Source organism: Natator depressus, chromosome 11 (assembly GCF_965152275.1).
Source record: "Natator depressus isolate rNatDep1 chromosome 11, rNatDep2.hap1, whole genome shotgun sequence".
In the NCBI taxonomy this organism is placed as follows: domain Eukaryota; kingdom Metazoa; phylum Chordata; order Testudines; family Cheloniidae; genus Natator; species Natator depressus.
Window position 1 is genome coordinate 38,975,354 of NC_134244.1, and position 23,155 is coordinate 38,998,508.

Sequence of the window (23,155 nt, forward strand, 5' to 3'; positions counted from 1 at the left end):
GATCTCAGTTTTCTGGCTGTAGGTCACAAAAATGTGACACAGAGAAAGACCATATTACTGTAATTTCTCACTTGGGATGCGATGTACGTTTGACTTGAGAAACTTGTCAGTTACTCAGTGGGAGGGAAGAGACCAGTGTTTGCAAATGTCAAAAAGAGAAGGAGATGCTAGAATTGGGGTAGCAGGACAAATGAGTAAATTACTCATGTTCTCCACTTCACACTTTTCTGAAATCTTAGAAAATCTAGGTATAGAATAAGTTTAAAGTAGTCCATGTTCAGCAGCTGAACCTGTATCTCATTAACCTGGTAGTATTGCAGAGGTCATATTTTCACACACGGGAGCTGTTTTCAGGGTGAGGGGGAAAAAGAGTATTCAGTGAAGTTCACTGCCTTCAACTAACCAGAGAAAAGACGAGTTCTTTAATGAGAACTAAAAGATCTTTAAAGAGATCTAAAAACTTTTAGGGGTACCTTGTGTCCAATAGAGTATACCACTTAACACTAATGTTGATGCCGCAGTAGTTTAAGAGTGCTGCTGATTCTCTTCCTGTTTCACTGGGCTTATCCTATTGCTTTTCTCAACTGCCCATTGCCACAGAGTACCAAGAAGAGTGGGAGGAGGAAGATAGGCAATACTAGGAATACTGAGCAGGATGAGGGAGAGCATAGTGCCAGTCAGACAAAGGAAATGCAAGAATTGCCTGTGAAGTACCAGTTTCTTTCATGTGTTCCTTCTTTAAACTCCACTCTTCATTGCGCAACCTGCCAAAGAGTCTCCTATCACACCCACCAAGATGTTCTTGCAGCTCAGCTCAAAGCCTAGTGGCTCACAATACTCTGAATACATCCATCTTTTCCTTTATAGGAAAGAAAGCCTTAATTGCAGCTGCTCATAGTCCCAGTGCTTCAGCTGCTGAGACCCCCTACGAGAACCAAGGTGCCACATGCCACTCTATGGTGCATCCATTCTTAAGGCTTGCTCTGGGAAGGCATTAAGTGACTCTGAAGTGTTTTTAACATTGTGTTTTCACAAGAGAAGAAAGGTCTTAGGATAGTGCTAGACAGAGAGGGCTTAAGAGATGGTCAAGAGGTGGAAATCAGAGGAACACAAGGATGTGGTGAGAGATCAACAATTTCAAATATCTCTATACCAGAAATCCTGATGATATTTGCTGTTCCTGAATTATTTCTCCAATATATTGGACACAGACATTTTCCATGAGCATTTCTACAATGAGTTATGTAGATTTTCTTTCCCCTTACCTCACACACATTTTTTCATTCACCAGACATAGAGAATACTGCAAGGAAAATCCCAGTTGTCTGATACCTCTTCAGGATGTCCAGACAATATTCCAGGAGATCCTTGTGTTTCAGGATCTACTATACCTGGCATTTCTTTTGGAGGATTCACCAATTCTAATTCTGATTCTAATGCAACAGAGAGAACAGAAACTCTACATCTATTTCTCTTCCAGTAGCTCCATTTTCAGGGGAAGATTTAATCCTTTCAAGTCAACTTATTCTATCTCCCGTAGATAGGCTAGAGAACCACCAACATAGGATCCAGCTTTTGAGTATTATATATATTTTGCAGCACGAAAGAGAGAGAATTAACTAACAATGAAACAGTGATAGGACAAATAAAGGCCTAAAACTGAAAAGAAAATATAAACTAGATAATCGATCAGAACCTCCTCCCTGATAACTGCCCCTTTGCATTGCACTGGCAGTGAAAGGAGACATCAATAATGCCTGTCTCTTACTGCTAGATCTGAAAGTCCTTTACAAAGGAGGTAATTATTATTATCCTCATGTCACAGATGGGAAAACTGAGGCAAGGAGGGAGAAGTGACTTGCCTAAGGTCACCGAGCAGTTCAGTGAGAGAGCCAGTTATTGAACCTGTCTCCTGAATTGCAGTTTGGTGCTGTTACCACACTGCCTCCTACAGAGACTTGCCATGTGGTGCAGATCTGCATGCCATCCTTTCCAGCCCCTGATGTATACATCATGTTTGGTGTGTGGTTGTGGGAGAAGCATTGTTTCATACATACTAAGGTCAGAAGAGACCATTATGATCATCTAGTCTGACCTCCTGCACAACAGAATTTCACCCATCCACTCCTGCGAAAAACCTCTCACCTATGTTTGAGCTATTGAAGTTATAAATACTGACTATGTATCTGTACTTCAAATGTAGTTACACCTGGGTAACGCCCACTAGACAAGATGCTTTCAGTCTAAATAGCTGGTTGTAAAAGGATCTATTCAGGGTAATGGGCCATTAAAAATACTAGGCCTTAGGAGAGGCTTATCTCCCATCTGGTGAGCCTTCCTCAGAATGCTACAGACAGCCTGTGAGTGATGGCTGCTATGACTACAAGGACATGTGACCAAGCCACATGATGCTGGACTCCATCTTGGGATGTCAGTATTTTTCCACAAACTGCTCTGGGAACCAAGCTTTGGGAACAAAAGGTTCCCACCATATGCAAAAGCTATACAAGTCAGGGAGTAACAGCATCTGGGGTTCTTCACTCCTCACACAAGAAGACTCCTGGAAACACATGAGGAACAAAGACTGAACTGGGGGAAGGGCTGGGCCCAGGCTAAAGGGATTTCTAGCCTGTGTATGAAACACCTGGGGATGCCAAGCTGTAAAGCAAGTGCAGCTTGTCCCTTAAGAATCTGAAGCCTGCTTGTATCATCTCTTAGGGTGAGAGACTGGATATGAATTAGCAGATTATCTAGTATATTAAACTTAGTTTGAGTTTTTTGTTTATTTGCTAGGCAATCTGCTTTGATCTGTTTGCTATCCCTTATAATGACTTAAAATCTATCTTTTGTAGTTAATAAACTTGTTTTTTGTTTAATCTAAACCAGTGAGCTTTGACTGGAGTGCTTCGGGAAAATCTCTGCTTGATTACCACAAGTGTGCATGGTCCTCTTCATATTGTGGGAGATGCAGACCGGGTATTATATATACTGGCCAGATTTGACCAGGGCAGGATGGTACTGCTGTGGGGTCCCAGGCTGGGAAGCTGGTGGTTAGGGAGCCTGCGTGTAACTGCAGCTGCGTGTGGAACCTGTATGAATGCTGGTGAAAGTGCCGGCTGGAGGGCTTTGCAGCTTTCACAGAAATACAGTGTGAGAGGGAGCCCAGGCTGGTGGGTCAGGGTACTCAGTGGTACCTCATTTCCAAGTGGCACCCTGGGGGAAACCCATCACACTCACCATTCAGCAAAGTCTATACTTAGAGGGGAGTAGCAAGTGGCCCATCCAAAGGCCAAGTTAACCTGTGCTAGGCCCTGTGGGGTTGCAGGGCCTGTGTGCTGGGGAAGGGCTGAACACACCAGAGTAAAATATAGAGGGTTGGGATGGGTGATGGATGTGTGGGGGTAGGGGCTCTCCCTTGTGTGACAACTGGGGGTTAGGGGTGGGGCTTTGGCTTCTGGACATACAATTAAGCTCCAATGATTCTTAGCTGGCATAAGGGCCAAACTGGTCCCTTGCCAGCCTCAGTATGGGGGGGTTAGGAGATATAAAGGTGGCATAGCTCAGCCAGACCCAGGGATCAGGGACATTGACCTTGCTAAATCTTTTTCTTACAATACATTTGTTGTGTTGTGTGTAGAGATGATACGTATATTCCTAAGTGCCAAGTGGTTATGCTCTCTCTGGCTACATCTACATTTGAGCTGGGAGGTGTGATGACCAGACTGCGTAGACGTACACATGCTAACTCTCCTTGAGCTAGTGTGCTAAAAATAGCAGTGTAGCCAGGGTAGCATGGGCAGCAGCTTAGGAGGCTAGCTCAGGAGAAGGAGGTCCGGCTGGGTACATACTCAGGTGGCTAGCCCAGGCTGCTGCCTGTGATACAGTGCACTGCTATTTTTAATATGCTAGCTTGAGCAGAGCGAGTGCGGGTCTGTCTACACAAGCTGGGACTCTTACCTCCCAACTGAGATGCAGATGTGCCCTGTGACTGGTGCTTGTGGCCTCAGGTGGCACCTTTGTTGGATTTCTTCCCAGAGGACTTAGAATAAAAAGAGGCCTCGTCTGTACTGCATGATGGGAAAAATCTCATTAAACACATGCTCTTCTGATGGAGAGGAGATATAAACCTCCTTTGTCTTCATTCCAGCTGCATCCGATTTTAGCAATTTATTGTCACATTTGGAATTTGTTTTCCTCGCTGCAACTCTAGCCCCTTATATGCTTTATCTGGCAGAAATCATCTGGGTGCCACAATGACCTGGCAAAAAGGGGAGCACACTGAGAGCCTACCAAGCTGAGGACAAAAGATACTTCTTGTAATATTAGGTCATCAATGACCTATTGGTTCTAGGGAAGAGAAATCTGAAAGCCAAATATGGCCGTGAGTGTCTGAGGGGAGACACTGTGCCTGAGGAAGGAAAAGGTGAGCTGTGACTTTATCCTGACTTCATCATCATATATTCAACAGGATTTTCAAAACCCCATCCTGTTAGCCTAGCTCTGCTTCTGTTGAAGCCAAAGCTAAAATTCTCAATGGGAGCAGAGTTAGGCCAGCAACGAGTGTTCTGGAAAATGCCATCTGTTATTTTTAAATCCCTCACCCTTCAGAGTAATGTCCACCTGTGTGTGGCGAGCCAAAACCACATGAGATGTTCCATAGACATTTTTTTTCAAAGCTTGCAGATGTGGTCTCTTATGGTTACACCTTTCTTTATAATTTCACAGTAACTGAGCTTTTCTTAGCTTTCTAACATTTGTTGGTATTTAGATTACATGATGACCAGTGATAAAATCCAACTGAAAGAGGACTTATTAAGAAAATAGTTGTTGACATTCCAGTATTAGAATATTTCTCTCGTCATTAGGGAAGATTAATAATTTATGGTATTTGCTACCTAATGGCAGATCAATGCAGACGTAAATGTGTTCTGTGCAATAAAATTTATATTATGCATGTGATAATTGACCTTTGTGTCATAAATTCAATCCTTTATCTTGGTTTCTGATTGTAGCTAAAGGAAAAGTAAAATATGTTATTTCTCTTGGTGTGCTGGTTTGAGATACAAGGCCTATTTAACCTATTACATACAGTCACAGAGTGTGCTTTTAGTGAAAGGGCATCGGTCTGCAGCTCTGTAGACAATAATGTCTGTATCGTCTGTGCCCTTTTGAATTAGGACTGAAACAGAAAAGTTGTAGGTAAATCTGCCACCGTTTTCTCTTTATTTTTCAAAATAGGAGTAGCAGTGGGGGGATGGGCAGAAATAAGAACAGGAGGCAGGGAGGCCTCAGAGAAAGGGACACATCATCATTGGATCATTATTACAAATGTAATTCATGATGTGCCTGTTCCCCTCCACCTGTCTGCTGCATGTGACTAACCAGCATCTGCCAGAGAGCTCCATGGAAGACAGAGGCAGGGATGAGCAGTCAGAGGCAGGTGTTGTAGAGAGGGAACAAAGAATAGAAAATTAACCACTTAGCAACCTTCCAAAAGAGCTTATTTTCACTCCCAGCTACTGGGAACCTGATGTTTGGTCTTCTTCAGTGTTGATAACAGGGAAGTATTAACTTAATCAGAATTCTTCTTACGAGTGTGATAGAGATGATAGTGCTGATTGTTAAAAAATTTCTTTTTCCTGAAAGGGTTAAAATATCTTTGATGAGGCTTTGATATAATGGATCGTGCCAGTATGCTCTGTGCTATCCTTAGGCACTCATTGCCACTCAGTGTCTGTTCACTTTAAAAAATGATTTTATATGGATTTAAAGCTGGTGAAAAATGCTGGATTGAAGATACTAGTGAATGACATTCTTTGTTTCTCCACAGAGCAGGTCTGTAGAGTAGAACATGCTTCCCCACAGCAATCTGCCATTGCAACTCAGCCATTGTTTATTATTTGTATTATTGTACCACCTACAGGCCTGGGTCCTCTTGTGGTAGGCACTGTACAAATATATAATGACAAGACAGCCCCTGCTCTGAAAAGTTTACTATCTCAGTGTAAGACTATAGACAACAGGTATGTACATCAAGCAGATGGGGAGAGCACAAGGAAAAAATGAGATGAGACTGGTCAGCAGGAAAAACATTGGCTACAGCAAGTCACCTGGGGGTGAAAGAGAAGATTAATTTCAATGCCTTAAACAATCCTAAATCTCACCCTTGAGATGTGCCCTAAAGGAGCAAAATAATCCCAACTGTGTTGGTGGTTTTCGTGATGCACTGTATACATCTGGGCACTAGGAACTGGACTGAGCCCACCAACTCACTCCACATAGTCCACTGGAGAGCCCCCACTTTTGGTCACATTCTGTACTGACTGTACTGACTGACAAATCCAAATTGACAATTTAAAAGTGAAAGGATCCACATCTGATTTAGTCATTCCCACTGAGATTATAACTGAGCTGAATAGAAACATGTAGCCATAAGCACTTCCATGTGAATTTTATTTTCTAAAATTGTTCCTTTTTTGATAAAATTCAGTAGAACCTGCTTTACGGTGAAGTAGCTTCACTATAATTAGCATGTGACCCTCAGTGGAAAAGACCTAACTGGTGCAGGGCAATTGCATGAAAGCCCCCCTTTAATTTTCCATGCAAGAAGGGCGTCTGTATTCTGTAAGAACCATACTTGTGTTTTTACAACATGCACATCTAATAGATGTGTATTTGCAGCCCTTATAAGATGTGCATGCAGTGAAAGATACAGTAGGGCTTGTGCAGGATGCAGGAGCTCCAGAAAGGTTGGAAGAGGACATAGATGAAGCGTGCTTTGTCCTGCTACTGCTACTGTGGGACCCCAGACTCAAGAAACACTAGCTCCCATAGTTCCTTACAATCTAATTTGCGCATCACTATAAAGGAAGCTTAATTCCTTGGAATGCTTTGACAAAACCCAGGACTTCACTTTTTGTTCATTGCGGGTTCATTTTCACTAGGAGTGAGATCCTTACAAGTGGTTTCCACTCTATTTTTTCTTAAATGGCAGCACAAATCCATAGAAACTAAAAGAGAAGAAAATGCTAAGTATCTAATGCAGTATCTTTGTGTGTGTGTGTGTGTGTGTGTGTGAGAGAGAGAACTGCAAATTTATTGTAAGCACACACATGTAACTGATTCAAGTGCTTGGAAATGTTTGAACTGTCATATAGACCTGGCTTTGCTGATCTTGCCTTTTAGTGTTTTTCCACTCTACAAACAGCAGGGGTTAGCCAAAGGCAGATTAATTGAGCATGCTCATGCCTTGGATTTTATTAATTTTTCAGTTTTGTTTTGGGGGCTTAACCCTTTGATGTGTATTTTTAAGACTTTTTTTGACCATGCAGAGTTATTGAAACAATAAATATTAAAAATAAATCTTACCCTGAATCATCAAGGTATTGCCAAGTAGTACTGAGATGTAGCAGCTAATGTATTCAGCAATTGACAATGGGCAAACTTGTAAAGGTTTGCCACTGTCTTGGACTGGGGCATGGATGGTCAGACTTGGCAGTAGGAGCAGTGTCGGTCAGAGTTGGGACCAGGAAACAGGAGTCTGAGCTGAACAGGGCTTGAGGAAGGCTAGAAACAAGGCAGGCACAGGAGCAATCCCACCTGCTGGTGTAAGCATTGAACAATATCTGGCCACGTGCTACTGCTGGTCTTAAGAGCAATTCTGGCTGTGCTGCTTGGTCAATCAGGTGATTTGGCCAATGAGGAATTTTGGCTACGGTTAGCTACTAGCTGACCCTGGGCCCAGATGCAGGCCCTCATTCGTGACAGGTTTGGATGAAATTTATTCAGACTTTGGGTGAAGAACTATCTAAGCCTTGTTAGCTTGCAAATTAGGCTGAGACACTGGCCTTTCTTGCAACATTATGGCCCTTCTACCTCCAGTTCTGACTGGATCCAGAAAGTGCACTTTTTGAATCCCAGGAAAGTTTCTGTGTGAACTGGGGCATTTCTTATCACAGCTGGACAGGGTTGCCTATCCACAGGCATTTAGATATCACATTGATGGATGCAGTGTAAATGCCTGGATAGACAGACCCATAGCAGTGACTGACACTTTGGTGAGTGTAATGTGTATCTGTTATGACTTGCTGTGTGTGCACTGCATCTTCTCACAGGAGAAGATATATTCTCTCTGCTGCAGATTCAGTTACAATTTTGTTTTCTGCTGTACCTGCTACAGACATCTGCAACACAAAGACACCCTGTGATCTCTCATGGAAACCTTACTTTTGTTCCTGTTTTTGTCCACTTAATTTAAATAAAGGTCATTCTGCATTTTGTGTATCTAAAAACATAGTACCTTGGATTAAAATATTCTTGGAGATATATTATTTTGTCCATGAAATGCTGGAAATAAAATAAAGTATGCCTAAAAATATGTATGAGGTCTGGATCCGCTCACTTAATCAATTTTTTTTAAAGAACAAATTTGTAGCTACGGAGGTTGTAATCACTCTGGTGAAAAAAAAAAAGAACTTCAAAAAGAAACACTAATGCTAGTCTAATCAGCTTTGGCTGGAATAATGAGGGGCATTAGTAATAGTTTTCTCTTTCTGAGCTTACAAAATATTCAGACCACCATTGGTGTTCTTATAAAAGCTATTTCATTCCATTTATTCATTAGTAAATATTTGTTCATGACTGCTGATAAATAGTTCCCCCTTTCAGTCATCTGATTTGCCAGTTGCAAATGGCAGATTACATTGTTGAGACAGAGCAATTCCAACAATGTTATCGTCCAAGTGCAAGCAGCCAGTGAATTTTTAGAAGCTATCTTAGACAGGCCTATGTGTGGGTGTCTGCTCTTGTTCCCTGCTAATAAATGCTTCATCTTTGCCTGTAATTGTGGCAGAATGGAAATGGTGCTTAGGAGCCTGGCTGTGAGATTGCAGCAAATGACTGCAACCTATGTTTAATGTAGTGACACTAATGAATTCTGAGAATTAATTTTCAGCGAAGAAAGCATGATGGAAGATACTGGAATTTCAAATTAAGTAATGGATTGACTTTCATCAAGGCCAACATGTACAGTATTTGTTTCCTTTTCAACCCCTACTTACTTACCCCTCTTTTTATTTTATAGGCACACATACCAAATCTGAACAACATTTTAGTGTATCTTATATGACACACATCTTGCAATGGATTTTTGAGCCAATTTGTACAATGAGAAGTAGAAGTCCCACAAGCTTGGACTTTCATTTATAAACTCCATGGGCCAAACAAATTTAATTAATTTGCAGGTGCAGTAGGCTTGGTGTTTTTAGTTGTAGTTACAGTACAGTTGATGTTGGACTGATCATGTTAGTTAGACTAACTGTCCAAATTGGTCCTAGATGAGTATTCAAATAGGCACCTGAACATATTTTAGTTGAAGCCTTTTCTTACTTCAGAGAGCAGTTTCCTTAGTGATATGAACTTTTAAATATCTTTTTGATAATGCAACACACATTTTGATATGTTCTTGACGATAAGGCAGACAGGACTGTGGTTGGTCCATAGCTGCCTCTGAGCTACGGTCTTTTAAAAACATATAAAAGAAAACACTTTGGGAAGTAGCTCATGAGAATGCTAGCAGAGCCAAACCATGCGAGCAGTGTGCAAGGATACAGGACTTCTGCTATAGGGCATAAAGCCCAGGATTTTAATCAAGAAAGTGGTGCTAGGCCTTCTGTAGATGTTCATCTTTTAAATGTAAATGTCTCTGTATTTCAAAGGTATGTGCTCCTGCTTCTGCATATTTTTTCCTGACTTTGCCAGATTTCCCTCCAGGATTTCAATCCCTCTTAAATATTCTAATATAGTTTCCCTGCCTAAAAATAAGTTATGTGAACATATGGAGTTTGTACAGTCCAGTTTCCATTGTGAGTTGGAACACACACTGCTGAATGGCAGTAAACACAACAGGGACAGGGTAGATGATCTGCAGTCAGATCCGCACAAGCTCAAAGGTCTCTCATAAAGATCCCTATGCAGGACTGGGGACTAAGGCAGAGAGATGAAGCCTAGTGTACCAGTCACAAACACTGGAAGTATCCCTACTAGTATATGTCCACTGGTTAGATAAGGAACTACTGTACTCAGTAGTTTACTCTCTATTTTTCCACATACTTTTTTCCTGTCTGACCATGCAACTCAGTGCAACCAATATACTGGGATCACCCTGTGGCTCCTGGCTGAGGTTGGGCCTATCATACAAGCTGAAGCTCAACAATCTCCAAGAGTCATATGTAGCACCACATGTGAAAGATGTTTATACCTCCCATAGGTGGTGCAAGATATAGTGAAGAACAATTCAATATCTTCTTAGTAAGAAACTTCTCCTTTTCCTCCAGGACAGGATCTGCCAGCTGGCCACAGCCCTTCATCACCTCCAGACTGATCAACTGTGTGTCATCAGTCTCTAGCGTGATGAGTTCATGGAGTTTCACCTCTAACTCAAGTGAAGTCCTAGATGGCCACAGATTTGTTACAATATCCATGACTTTTGATATTTGGGAATTTTTGCTTGTCAGGAGAGAGTGGTAAACAGCTGAACAAACTTCTTTATAAGCTGCAGTGTGGAACAGTGAGGCTTCACAGAATACAGCAGTGAAACAAAGGGCCAGAGCAGAGAGAACTTTCATTTCCCTGTTGTTGTTGTTATATTAATATTATTCATCTAGTGCCCAAAGTATGTTAGGCACTTTCTATTTATTTAGTTAATTAGAGTTATTAAAATATTAACACGAAGGATACAATCTTAATCTTCAGGCACCTATGACAGGTTATGGAGACAATAACAACACTAAAATCTAACAACTGACCCCTCTCGTAAAAGTCAATCTCTCAGTAAAGAGTCCCTGAAAACTTCCAGCTACCGTACAAGCTTCAAGCCACTCTCGCTACAAAACTTATGGATAAACAATAAAATAGGTCCCAGCTCAACTGCTTGCAGTCTAAATAGACAAAAAAGAGACAAAGGAGAGGGGAAGGGTATTTAATATACACTAAAATTCTTGCTAAATACAGCCTCCAATAATGATTGTCCCCAGTCATGTCACATTATTTATGACCCTTTCTCCAGCAACTTGCCTACAATTTATCCCATGTCAAGTTGTTCCTTTTCTTCCTCACCATCCCTCTTTTACCTGCAGAAACTGAGTATTCTGTGAGGTAAGTCCTGTTGACTTTGGAGGGTGAGGACATGGTCCATGGGACAGTGAAGTGTGTCTTTGATCATACTGTTGCTGCTTTCACTGCAGTTCTGGATTGCTTCCTCCGGGTGGGGGATTTTTATAGGTCAGCCTATGTGATGTGCTGGTGGTGACTCTGCCCTCCCCTGCATATAAGGAGGCAAGAAGAAAGGCAGGCATTGGGGTCCTGGTGTCTCAGAGTGAATCTGGACCAAGGTGGGACCTTTGAACACAAAAGGTGAAATCCCAGCTCCATTAGCAAAACTCCCATTGACTTCAGTGGGCCTGGAATTTCACCCAAAATGATCATTTAAAAAATATTCTTTAAAGAGCGGAGTTGGTTTACAAAGATGGTGTGGTGTCTCCAAAATGTGTCTGTCATTTCTGACATTTCTACCATGAATTTCAGGACCCCATCTGGGAGAATTGGCTCCAGAGCTTTATACATTTTTCTGACTATTCTCTCCCCTATGGGAGCTTCTAAATCCATAGAATAATAGAAATGTAGGGCTGTGTGAGACCTTGAGATTATCTAGCCTATCCCCCTGCACTGAGGCAGGACTAAGTATACCTAAGCCATCCCTGCCAGGTGTTTGTCTCAGCTGTTCTTAAAAACCTCCAATTACAGGGATTTCACAACCTCCCTTAGTAACTTATTCTGGTACTTAACTATCCTTATAAAGTTTTTCCTAATATCTAACCCAAATCTCCATTGCTGCAAGTTAACCTGATTAGTTCTTGTCCTTCCTTCAGTGGACATGGAGGACAATTGATCACCAGCCTCTTTATAACGGCTCTTAAGATATCTGAAGACTGTTAACTATTTGTTACCCCTGAATCTTCTTTTCTCAAGACTAAACATGCCCAGTTTTCTAACCTTTTTTCTTAGGTCAGGTTGTCTAAACCTCTTTTCATTTTTGATGCTCTCCTCTAGATTCTCCCCAATTTGTCCACATCTTTCTTAAAGTGTGGTGCCCAGAACTGGACACAGCATCTCAGCCAAGGTCTCATTAGTGCTAAGTAGAGTGGGACAATTAGCTCCTGTGTCTAACATTCCAGAATATTTGACTTTTCTGCAACTTCATCACATTGTTGGCTCATATTCAATTTCTGATCCACTATAACACCCAGATTTTGTTCTGCTGTACTACTGTCTAGCCAGTTATACCTCATTTTGTCTTTGTTCATTTGATATTTTTCTTCCAAAGTATAGTGCTGTGCACTGATCTTTACTGAATTTCATCTTGTTGATTTCAGACTAATTCTCCAATTTGCCAAGGTCATTTTGAATTCTAATCCTGTCCTCCAAATTCCTTGCAACTGCTCCCAGCTTCGTGTTATCCCCACATTTTATACATACTCTCCATTCCAGTATCCAAGTCATTAATGAAAATGTTGAATAGCACTGGATTCAGGACAAACCCCCTGCAGGATCCCACTAAATACATCCTCCCAGTTTGACGGTGAACCATTGATACTTACACTTTCAGTCTGGTCTTTCAACCAGTTGTGCACTCGTATTATAGTAATTTCATCTAGACCACATTTCCGTAGTTTGCTTTGAGAATTCATGTCAAAAGCCTTACTTAGATCAAGACATTGCACATCTAGTGCTTCCCCCTTATTCACTAGGCCAGTAGCCCTGCCGGAGAAGGAAATTAGGTTGGTCTAGCATGATTTGTTCTTGACAAATCCATGTAGGCTTTTACTTATTACCCTGTTATTCTCTAGGTGCTCACAAATTGATTGCTTTATAATTTGTTGCAGTATCTTCCCCGGTATTGAATATAGGCTGACTGGAAATTCCTTCGGTCTTCTTTGTGCCCCTTTTAAAGATAGGCACTATATTTTCCCTTCTCCAGTCCTCTCGGATCTCACCTGTCCTCCATGAGGTCTCGGGGATAATCGCTAATGGTTTCCAGATTGCTTCAGCTAGTTTCTTAAATACCTTAGGATGAATTTTGTCAGGCCCTGCCAACTTGAATACATCTAACTTATCTAAATATTTTTAACCTGATAGTTCTCTATCCTGCCTTATGTTCTGTCCACCTTGTTGTTGTTGTTAATAATTGTGTTAAGCATTGTGCTTTTTAATTGCATTAAAAATGAGAGAACAAAACAATGCCTCTAACTTCTATTTTTTACTATATTTTTGTGACATTTACCAGAATCCGTGACAAAACCACAGTATAGTGTCGGTAATTTTATAATATACTACATGCAGTACCATGGACAGTTGGATGCTTTAGCCCTGGGCCATCCCTACATGTAAGACCATCTATCAGAGGCTCTAGGCCTAGTCAGCAGAGTTTCTGTAGACTTCCAGTGGTGTAACTCAGAGCAGAATTTGTCCTAGTGTCTGCAAGACAGTAAGATAAAAAGTTTCCATGCTATTAGTGCTTTTAACAGCACTTTAGCTATCCCATTTCTTGTGCAGACTTCACTCTAACCCTATTGCCTTAAAACAATTGGAATGTTGTCTTTGAACCTAGTATTGTCAAGGGTGGTAAACTTCAAATGAATTCAATATAAACTTTTCAGTACCAATTCCCCATGGTAGACATTTGAAATAAAGTTAATCACTAGTTCTATTAAATAAGGAATATGAGACTTTGAATACCTGCTTGTTTTGTGTTTTTCTCTATTTTCATTATAGTATTCGCTCTCCTTTTACACAACTCACACACGCAAAAGAGAAGGGTATACATTTAAATGGAGATTGACATGCCCAATATTTTATATGTGAGTGCATTCACTTTTAAAAATCATGGCTAAAAAACAAAAAACCCCAAAACAAAACAAAAAGGACTCAGAACATGTAAAAGACAAATGATTGATTTCTTTTCATGGCAGGACAGGAGTGGTATTTATAGCTCCGCAGTCAGAGGAATGGAGATAATGTAGGTTCTGTTGGTTTAGTTTGTCTATCAGGAAGCTCCAGTTCTAACAGATAGCAAAACTCCCCTGACCAATTGTAAAACTGACAGAACATTTTACAGGCTGTCTTTTCTGGACTAGATGATGGTCAACGAGAAGGGCTGTGAAAATGGTCCCGATGAACCACAATTATTAAAATTATTTTGAAAGACAGATGTTGCAGGATTATTCTGGGAACCAGGCTTTAATGTTCTAGAAAATATTCAAGGTGAGGCTGAGCTTTAATAATTTGCTAGTGCATTTTGTAATAAACTAAAATGTATAATGTTATAGATATAATTTTAAAGTCTGCGGATTGCTATTGGTAGAGTATTGAGTGCTATAAAAGGTATGAAAGTTTCATTGCACTTTTTGTGTAAAATGGTATCCTCTGCTTGACAAATTTTCTCATGTAAAGGAAAGACTTCTTTAAATGTATATTTAGTGTAATTGCTTCATGAAACATCGGTAAATATGAAGTGTAAAACATTTTAATTTTAAAGCATCTATTCAGACAATCTCATCTTGCACTGGAGTCCAGTAGGAGTTCCCTGAAATGATAGATACATGCTAGGATTGCCATGTATACTGTAATATAGTTTTTCCTTTGCTGATTCTCAAATGATCAAAATGTTATAATCACAGTATAATTACTGAACTAAATAAAATTGAACAAACTAATACCAAAAGAAATTAAAGGACAGTTTTGAAAAAAATCTGATAGTTTAAATGCATTTCTCTATTTGGAGCATATTATTCCAGCTTTACTGTACTGGCACTGAATTATACTTCTTATCATGGCTTCCTAGATTTTAGATCTTTGACAGTATGCTATGATATTTATTAGTTAAGCATTATTCCATGTTAATTTCATAAGCTCTGTCTGTTTGCTCATTACGAGATCACCTGACCCTGTCAGCGATTGAACTTGCCCATCCTAGTTAGCATTTAAGTCTGAGTCATTTGTGTCTAGTCTGATCTATATTAAGTAGGTTTACTAATTTACCTGTCAAGGTTCTTATACTAATGCCCGTCACCATAGTATGTAAGAGCCCATTGAAAACATTCTTAGTTTATTAAAAACTTGGCATCAAATTGTTCTGACCAGTGTTCACTTACTCATTTATTTTTTTGGGCTAAATCCTGCAGTCCTCAATCAGTCAGAATTCCCATTGGATAATATGTAGGAAATTAATTACTCCAGGACTTTACTCTTTGTTTTCAGATGAAAACTACTTTGAATGGATACTTCAAACAAGACTATAGTAAAGCTGCAAACCTGTACTTTATGCTGTTTACTCTTTTTTAAAAGATTGACATATGTTTACTGATCCAAGTTCTGCTCTGTTACACCAGTGTTATAAGTGTTAAGTAACTCCATTGAGTTAAGTAATGATATTCCAGATTTACACCACTGTAAATGAAAAGTGAATATGGTCCTCTCATATAATTAATAATACCAATAAGTAGAAAAAGCAATCTGGTTTCTGTGACAGAACTGCCAGAGAATAAGTCAACAGTTTAATGTTCAAGTCAAATTAAATGATTTTGTTATCAAACAGCATGTACTGTATGTGTAATGCTATTGCTCTATTTCCGCAGGTGTCTTATTAAGGATTTTGAAAAGCGTCCTTCAGTCACCCACCTTTTAGAGCATCCATTTATTAGACAAGCCCATGGTAAGGATATGTCTCTGCAAAAACAGCTGGCTGATCTCATCCAAGCACAAGAACAGCTAGGCTTTGTAGCCAAAATAAGGTACTGTGCATTGCATTATTCTGCAGCCTTCCTCTGACTAGTCCTGGAAGCACAATTTAAAATGCTTAATTTTCAGACATTTATTACTTCAGATGATCACCTACATGCATTAGGAGTTTTATTTGTATTAAGTGCTGCATGCCATATGAATGGAGAAATAAGCTTCCCACTTGTGCCTTTATAACTTATTTTATTCAACCATAACATGAAAACCACACTATCTTTCCCTGTCCCATTTGACTTTGTTTTTATATATATTCATTTAATGCATTTATCACTAGTACTGCTAATATAGGGATTTTTATTGAACAGTTAATAAGCTATTTACACTGAGTGGATAGAAATTCTGTTATGTTTTGGTAGCAGACCTGAAAGTATAAACATGAGCAGCAAAGTGACTATCAGAAAAGATTAAGAATTGAACATTTTAAAGTTGTTTGCAACTTGGTTAGCTATTACTAGTGAGCGGGGAGGCCCTTTAATACTTAATATGATTGTTTTGCCTGTGGGTTAATAACAACTATTATTTTTATACAGCCTAACACTTAATTTTTAAAATGTGGTGAAAAAGAGCAATGAATGTTCATCATCAGTAGAGGGTACTTTTTTCCAGCATCCTTTAAGGCTGACTATAAGAAATGTCTCTTGGTTTGGTTACTGTCCAGAAGGTGGCAGGATTTCACTGTTTTGAAAGTGAATTTAAATGCAAATGAACACACCTTCCTATGCTCAGCAATCATTTTGTAATATAAAATTTGTCTAGTACTAGATAAGCTCAGGCCCATTGTTATAAACAAATACCCACTAATGTTGATGAAGAAAATTAAATGTCATGATTCATGACTCATAAAAATGTATATACTTATATACTGTAAGAATCTGCTGATTAAAAAGGAAAAGCCTAAATTTACATGTACAAGTTAAAATACTGGAATAGCTAGAGGTTTCAAGGTGAATGTGTCTTCCCTATTTTTCTGCTGGTGGAATATTAATCCCTCATCTAGCCCAGGCTCACATCAGAACAGTTTCTGTATTATCTCGCCTCTGGACCAAACTGCCTCTGGGTAGAATATGAATAGGGAGTGGTGGGGAGAAGGCACAAGGAGCCTTCCCCAACACAGTTATGCACCATGCAGAAGATCTAGACTCACCAGTGTCCTTCCGATGCTTGGAGGAGCTCAAAGACTGCTTCCTCCTTGCATCCCAAGAGTCTCTACAGAGGGGATGAGGAAGAGTCAGGGCCATGGCCATGGCCCTTTCTCCATGCCATCTCATAGAGCTAGCTGGGAGTGCTGCGGGGTGCAGGCTGCAATCACCCAAAAGTAAGATGCAGCATGTGAATTGCCCCTGTATGCCTGTATGCCTGGGAGCTGGGGGAGGGATTGTGCCTGTTAGCCCATGTTTGTCCAGCATAATCTAACTCTCTGCCTGTCCTGCTACTGTCATACATACTTGGCTCCATGTTAAATCAGTTCTTCTCCATTATGATTAGTCAAGTAACCTAACCAGGAAGAAGAGTGCATGAGGCTTTTTTTTAAACAACTAACAAAATCATCCAAAGCACAAAGAAAAGGAGTACTTGTGGCACCTTAGAGACTAACCAATTTATTTGAGCATAAGCTTTCGTGAGCTACAGCTCACTTCATCGGATGCATACTGTGGAACGTGTAGAAGATCTTATTATATACACAGAAAGCATGAAAAAATACCTCCTCCCACCCCACTCTCCTGCTGGTAATAGCTTATCTAAAGTGATCACTCTCCTTACAATGTGTATGATAATCAAGTTGGGCCATTTCCAGCACAAATCCAGGTTTTCTCACCCCCCCCCCGCACACACAAACTCACTCTCCTGCTGGTAATAGCTTATCTAAAGTGACCACTCTCCTTACAATGTGTATGATAATCAAGGTGGGCCATTTCCAACACAAATCCAGGTTTTCTCACACCCCGCCCCCCTCCCCCTCACACAAACTCACTCTCCTGCTGGTAATAGCTTATCCAAAGTGACCACTCTCCTTACATTGTGTATGATAATAAGTTAATTGTATCCAATTTGCAAATGAATTCCAATTCAGCAGTTTCTCGCTGGAGTCTGGATTTGAAGTTTTTTTGTTGTAAAATAGCGACTTTCATGTCTGTAATCACGTGACCAGAGAGATTGAAGTGTTCTCCGACTGGTTTATGAATGTTATAATTCTTGACATCTGATTTGTGTCCATTTACTCTTTTACGTAGAGACTGTCCAGTTTGACCAATGTACATGGCAGAGGGGCATTGCTGGCACATGATGGCATATATCACATTGGTGGATGTGCAGGTGAACGAGCCTCTGATAGTGTGGCTGATGTTATTAGGCCCTGTGATGGTGTCCCCTGAATAGATATGTGGGCACAGTTGGCAACGGGCTTTGTTGCAAGGATAGGTTCCTGGGTTAGTGGTTCTGTTGTGTGGTATGTGGTTGCTGGTGAGTATTTGCTTCAGGTTGGGTGGCTGTCTGTAGGCAAGGACTGGCCTGTCTCCCAAGATTTGTGAGAGTGTTGGGTCATCCTTCAGGATAGGTTGTAGATCCTTAATAATGCGTTGGAGGGGTTTTAGTTGGGGGCTGAAGGTGACGGCTAGTGGCGTTCTGTTATTTTCTTTGTTAGGCCTGTCCTGTAGTAGGTGACTTCTGGGAACTCTTCTGGCTCTATCAATCTGTTTCTTCACTTGCAAATACTCACCAGCAACCACACACCACACAACAGAACCACTAACCCAGGAACCTATCCTTGCAACAAAGCCCGTTGCCAACTGTGCCCACATATCTATTCAGGGGACACCATCACAGGGCCTAATAACATCAGCCACACTATCAGAGGCTCGTTCACCTGCACATCCACCAATGTGATATATGCCATCATGTGCCAGCAATGCCCCTCTGCCATGTACATTGGTCAAACTGGACAGTCTCTTTGTAAAAGAGTAAATGGACACAAATCAGATGTCAAGAATTATAACATTCATAAACCAGTCGGAGAACACTTCAATCTCTCTGGTCACGTGATTACAGACATGAAAGTCGCTATTTTACAACAAAAAAACTTCAAATCCAGACTCCAGTGAGAAACTGCTGAATTGGAATTCATTTGCAAATTGGATACAATTAACTTAGGCTTGAATAGAGACTGGGAGTGGCTTAGTCATTATGCAAGGTAGCCTATTTCCCCTTGTTTTTTCCTTCCCCCCCCCCCCAGACGTTCTTGTTAAACCCTGGATTTGTGCTGGAAATGGCCCACCTTGATTATCATACACAATGTAAGGAGAGAGGTCACTTTGGATAAGCTATTACCAGCAGGAGAGTGAGTTTGTGTGTGTGGGGGGGGGGGTTGAGAAAACCTGGATTTGTGCTGGAAATGGCCCAACTTGATTATCATACACATTGTAAGGAGAGTGATCACTTTAGATAAGCTATTACCAGCAGGAGAGTGGGGTGGGAGGAGGTATTTTTTCATGCTTTCTGTGTATATAATAAGATCTTCTACACGTTCCACAGTATGCATCCGATGAAGTGAGCTGTAGCTCACGAAAGCTTATGCTCAAATAAATTGGTTAGTCTGTAAGGTGCCACAAGTACTCCTTTTCTTTTTGCGAATACAGACTAACACGGCTGTTACTCTGAAACCATCCAAAGCACAGGAGTTAGTGGTGATGCGGGACTTCAACTACTTAGACATCTGTTGGGAAAATAACACAGCAGGGCACAGATGATCCAACAAGTTCTTGGAATGTATTGGAGACAATTTTTGATTTCAGAAGGTGGAGAAAGCTACTAGAGGAGAGGCTGTTCTAGACTTGATTTTGACAAATAGGGAGGAACTGGTTGAGAATTTGAAAGTGGAAGGCAGCTTGGGTGAAAGTGATCATGAAAGGGTAGAGTTCATGAGTTTAAGGAATGGTAGGAGGAAAAACAGCAAAATAAAGACAATGGATTTCAAGAAGGCAGACTTTAGCAAACTCAGGGAGTTGGTAGATAAGATCCCATGGGAAGCAAGTCTAAGGGGAAAAACAACTGAAGACAGTTGGCAGTTTTTCAGAGAGATATTAAGGGCACAAGAGCAAACTATCCTACTGTGTAGGAAAGATAGGAAGTATGGCAGGAGACCACCCTGGCTTAACAAATGATCTAAAAATCAGAAAAGAGTCCTACAAAAAGTGGAAACTAGGTCAAATTACAAAGGATGAATATAAACAAATAACACAAGTCTAGCACACCCTCTCCACCCGGTTACCTTCTTTAATGCCAATCTGCTTACAGGTTTTGATGGACAGGTCTGGGTTCTTCTGGATCCCGCCACCGACTCAGCAGGGTGTATCTTCTTTATTTTTTCCTATGAATTTATTTGGTGGTGGCTCCACCCCCCTTGCTTCTTCCTGGCAGGGTCACCAGGGCAGCTTGGGAGGAAAATTCTAATCACAGGGTAATCCCCATTTACTTGCCAGATAGTTGGAGACTTCCAAGAAATAACACAAACACGTACAATATATTCAACACAATAATTATATTAAACAGGAGACAAATATAACAGGGTAAAACACTATTTTTAGGTTCACTGGTGCCCACGCTGCTAATATCTGTGACTTTCCCCAGTCACGTGACTTGATGTAGCAAATGTAAGATTAGTGTCCTGTTGGTACACATATTTTGTTGGGGCCCTTGATGACCTATGACCACAAAATTCTTCTCTGCAGTGGTTTAGCAGTGTGGCTGACTGTGTTCAGTACAGCCCAAAGGACTCGCAAGTGGGAAAAGGTGGTAAATCCCTCCACAGGTTTAATATGCAGCAGGTTATAAAACCCCCAAACCCTTACTCCCTGGCTTGAGGACACAGTTCAGTGAGTAGGGGGTCCCGAAAACAAATTCCCTGACGGATTAAAAGATGGTGCACTCACAAACTCCATGAATGATCCTCAAGTTCAGAGATGACTCTGGATTCCTCAGTTGCTAAAGAGGGGCTGATTTCTGCTGGCAGGGATCCTCTTCAGACAGGAATCAGGCTGCTTCGGTCCCAGGATTTCCCCTCACCACAAAGGGGTGCAGGGCTCAAGGTGCAGATTACACAGCTGTACTAAAATCCAAACTGTAGTCTTCTAGCCCAGCATCCAGACACTCTCACAGCAGGCAGCAGCCCTGAACTAGCAGAAAGAGCAGAGCTGAGCATGTGGTGACTGGTCTCACCTAGGGAGCTGGGGGGCTAATTCAGCCTGGCTGGGGAAGTTTCCCAGTAAAACTCTACAAACTGGGAATCATCAGTGGAGAAGGAAAAGCCGAGCTGAGGGATCTTGCTTTCAGGTCCCTAAGAAGACATGGTTCCTGCTCCAAAGAACTTACAACCTGATCCATTCCAAATACATTACATACAGAATTTATTGCCATCTTTAGACTAATCTTTACTAACATCAAAAATAGTTTGGCTTGTCAGCATAAAGCCCTGCCCTTGGGTCCAGAACACAGATGTAAATGTGCACTTCCCACCTGCTACTCCCCTTGAGTGGAGGAATCCTGGACTCTATGCTATGGCCAGTGCAACTCAACTGCAGGGAGGGTTAGCAATCTGCTACTGATCAAGACCAGTAGCAGATTACTATCCACCTCCCCAAAAAACACAGGAAAGGTGGGAAGGAACCTTAACTGTTTTGGGACACAATTCCTTCTTTGTGCTATTACTGCGGCAGTGCCATCACTACACAGGGCAGACTGAAGAAGCACAATTTAGGCCTTAGATACAGGAAATAGCAAGTGGAAATTTTCAGAAACCTCGAATCCACAGACTGCTTAGTATGTAATCAGCTTAATCTGCAGCAAGGCAGATTTAGGGTCAATATTGGGGAAAACTTTCCAACTATAAGGGTAGTTAAGCACTGGAATAGACTTCCATGGGAGGTTGTGGAATCCTCATCATTGGAGATTTTTAATAACAGGTTAGACAAACATCTGTCAGGGATGGTCTAGCTACATATAGTTGGTTCTGCCTCAGCTGGGGGGCGGGGTGAGGGGATTGACTAGATGACCTCTTGAGGTCTCTTCCAGCCTAACATTACTATGATTATTAGTTTCTTATTAAATGAAGTACTACTTCTGCTGAGTATTGTGAAAAAAGTACTTCAGCACCTTCAACTCCCTTCTCGTCATGTGCCAGTATACTTATGCTTGTATCTGTAATTTTCACATGCGTCTGAAGAAGTGCGTTTTTTTTACCCACGAAAGTTTATGCCCAAATCAATCTGTTAGTCTTTAAGGTGCTATCGGACTCCTCGTTATATTTCAACACAGTATAGAAATCATTTTTTCCTCTGCATAAGTCATATTTTCCCAACACTACTATTCATATTATACACACACATGCTACATTACAAACATAATTAAAGTTGCAAAGTCAGATTTTAGCTGTTAAAGAAGTCTCTACTGAGCACCTGTGAACTGCACATATTCAAAGGTTTATAACTTTGCAAAATGTGGGTGGATTTTCATGGGGGTGGGAAAAGGCATGTCCCAGACACACAGCCCACTCTGCTAGCAAATTTCAAGTCCCTGCTCCAAAGCGTAGAGGAGCTAGAGCATTTCAAAGAAAAGGTCTGAAGAATTTTTTAACATCTCAAAACAATGTATTCTTCATTAGCCTTGTTCTCAGAAACAGTTGGCTGAAATTTGCCAAAGAAATTCAGGCTGAGGAAGACACCTGGCATGGAAAATTTCAGCCCAAATGCTTAAAATTTCACAAAGATATAAGCAAGTGACAATAGGGTCTTATAAGGGGAGTTAGTTTGGAATGTGGGTTTTGGTTTGGGCTCCCCCTGTGTGACACAGACTAATAATACATTGTATATTTATATATGGTCTATCTGGGGATCTCAAAACTCTTTAAAGACTCTAATTCTTTCGGACATATTTTTGTTCTGTGTTTGTACAGCACGTAGAATGATGGAGCCCTGGTCAATGATTGGGGCTCTTAGGGCACTACTAAAATACAAATAATAAATGAATAATAACAATAATAAATTACTCTTTGTAATACCCCTGTGATGGAAAGGGACATATACATGCATGCACAGACAGACAGACACACACACACACACACTTATTAGGAAGTGACAGTCGTGATTAATCATGGAACTTTGTTATAAATAGCACTTATCATGCACCTTTGATTGCCTAACTGCTGTCCACCAGATAATCCATCTTTTTCTAACATTCCAAAGCCTTAAACACCATCACAAGGTTATCATTTCTATAAAACAACCGGACAGAAACATGTTTCCTTATACTT

At 40.8% G+C, this 23,155-nt stretch overlaps 1 protein-coding gene across 1 annotated transcript in view; it reads left to right on the top strand.

Moving 5' to 3' along the window:
• MYO3B (myosin IIIB) overlaps nucleotides 1-23,155 on the top strand; it is a 340,336-nt gene that overhangs the window by 121,544 nt on the left and 195,637 nt on the right. The window contains exon 12 of the mRNA XM_074967534.1: nucleotides 15,693-15,848. Within this exon, the coding sequence (XP_074823635.1) occupies nucleotides 15,693-15,848 (156 nt within the window). The remainder of the gene's footprint in view (nucleotides 1-15,692; nucleotides 15,849-23,155) is intronic.